At 30.9% G+C, this 1,072-nt stretch overlaps 1 protein-coding gene across 1 annotated transcript in view; it reads right to left on the reverse strand.

Annotated features, from left to right (window-relative positions):
* The window catches only part of LOC106473951 (UPF0553 protein C9orf64 homolog), a gene marked incomplete at its 3' end in the record, with an annotated part of 27,948 nt that extends 27,025 nt beyond the window's left edge, over positions 1-923 (reverse strand). The window contains exon 1 of the mRNA XM_022402336.1: positions 416-923. Within this exon, the coding sequence (XP_022258044.1) occupies positions 416-433 (18 nt within the window). The remainder of the gene's footprint in view (positions 1-415) is intronic.
* Positions 924-1,072: the final 149 nt, after the last annotated feature.

The following is a 1,072-nucleotide window of genomic DNA, read 5'->3' on the forward strand; positions in this document are numbered from 1 at the left end:
AATGACCAGAGATCGGGCAAAAAAAGGACATATCATCCTGTTTGCCTCATGTCCTTTGCTCAGCAGGCACTTTGAGTATGTTGATATTGTCCAGCATTTTACTTAAAAATATAAGAATGAAGTTTTACAAAGATATTTGCAAATATGTAGATAGTAACTATCAACAGCTGCTGAGCCACAGCAGAACCAGATGGCTTAGCTTATTTCCAGCAATAGAAAGAATTTTGAAATTGTTTCCTGTTCTGAAAGATAATTTTTTATCACTTAAAGAAATATCAACTATGTTTAAAACTTTTTTTAAAAATGATTTTGCAGAAATATATCTCTGGTTTATGCATTCACTAATATCTGTTTTCCAGTTCAAAATTGAAGCCGTGGTGTGAGAAGAAAATTGTCTCAGAAATTATAAACTTACTCCAATCAACACTGACATCTTTGAAAGCTCAATTAAGTTAAAATTTTGTTCCAATGAAAGTCAGAGAACTCATGAAAAATCTACATCAAGGAAATACTATGGAAAAAGTGTGTCATAGTTTTTATAAAGAGACTCAGTTGGTATACCAAAAATGCATTAGTTACTTGGAGAAGTAGGTATTGATCATGTCAAGTTATTTGACCAGTTTTACAATCTTAAGACCTTTATGAAAAAAAAAAAAAAAAAAGTAAGAAAAAGAGACTTCTCTGAAGATCTCATGCTGCACCAACAGTGGTGTTCCTTCATTCAAAATGCACAAATGCAGACTGCTTTTCAGAGTTGCTAAAAATCTGTGAATTTTTCTTCAGCATTCCAGGACACAACATAAACATAGAAACCGTTTTTTTAACTCATCAATGCTCAGTGGATGAAGGAGAGAAACCGACTGACAGTGCAATCTGTTAAGGTTATAATCCTCACGCAATATAATATAGATAAACTTTTTTGTGAAGCATTTATTTGCTTGAGAATAAAAGCTTACCGAAAAAAATAAGTTCATCTGAGAAATACCAAAATTAAGATGAATGCATTATTTTTCTTTAGATTTATTCAATTATTAAACTGTTTGTTCATTTATAATTTTTTTCTAACCATTTT

The sequence above is a fragment of the Limulus polyphemus genome, unplaced genomic scaffold, assembly GCF_000517525.1.
Source record: "Limulus polyphemus unplaced genomic scaffold, Limulus_polyphemus-2.1.2 Scaffold6668, whole genome shotgun sequence".
NCBI classification, from domain to species: domain Eukaryota; kingdom Metazoa; phylum Arthropoda; class Merostomata; order Xiphosura; family Limulidae; genus Limulus; species Limulus polyphemus.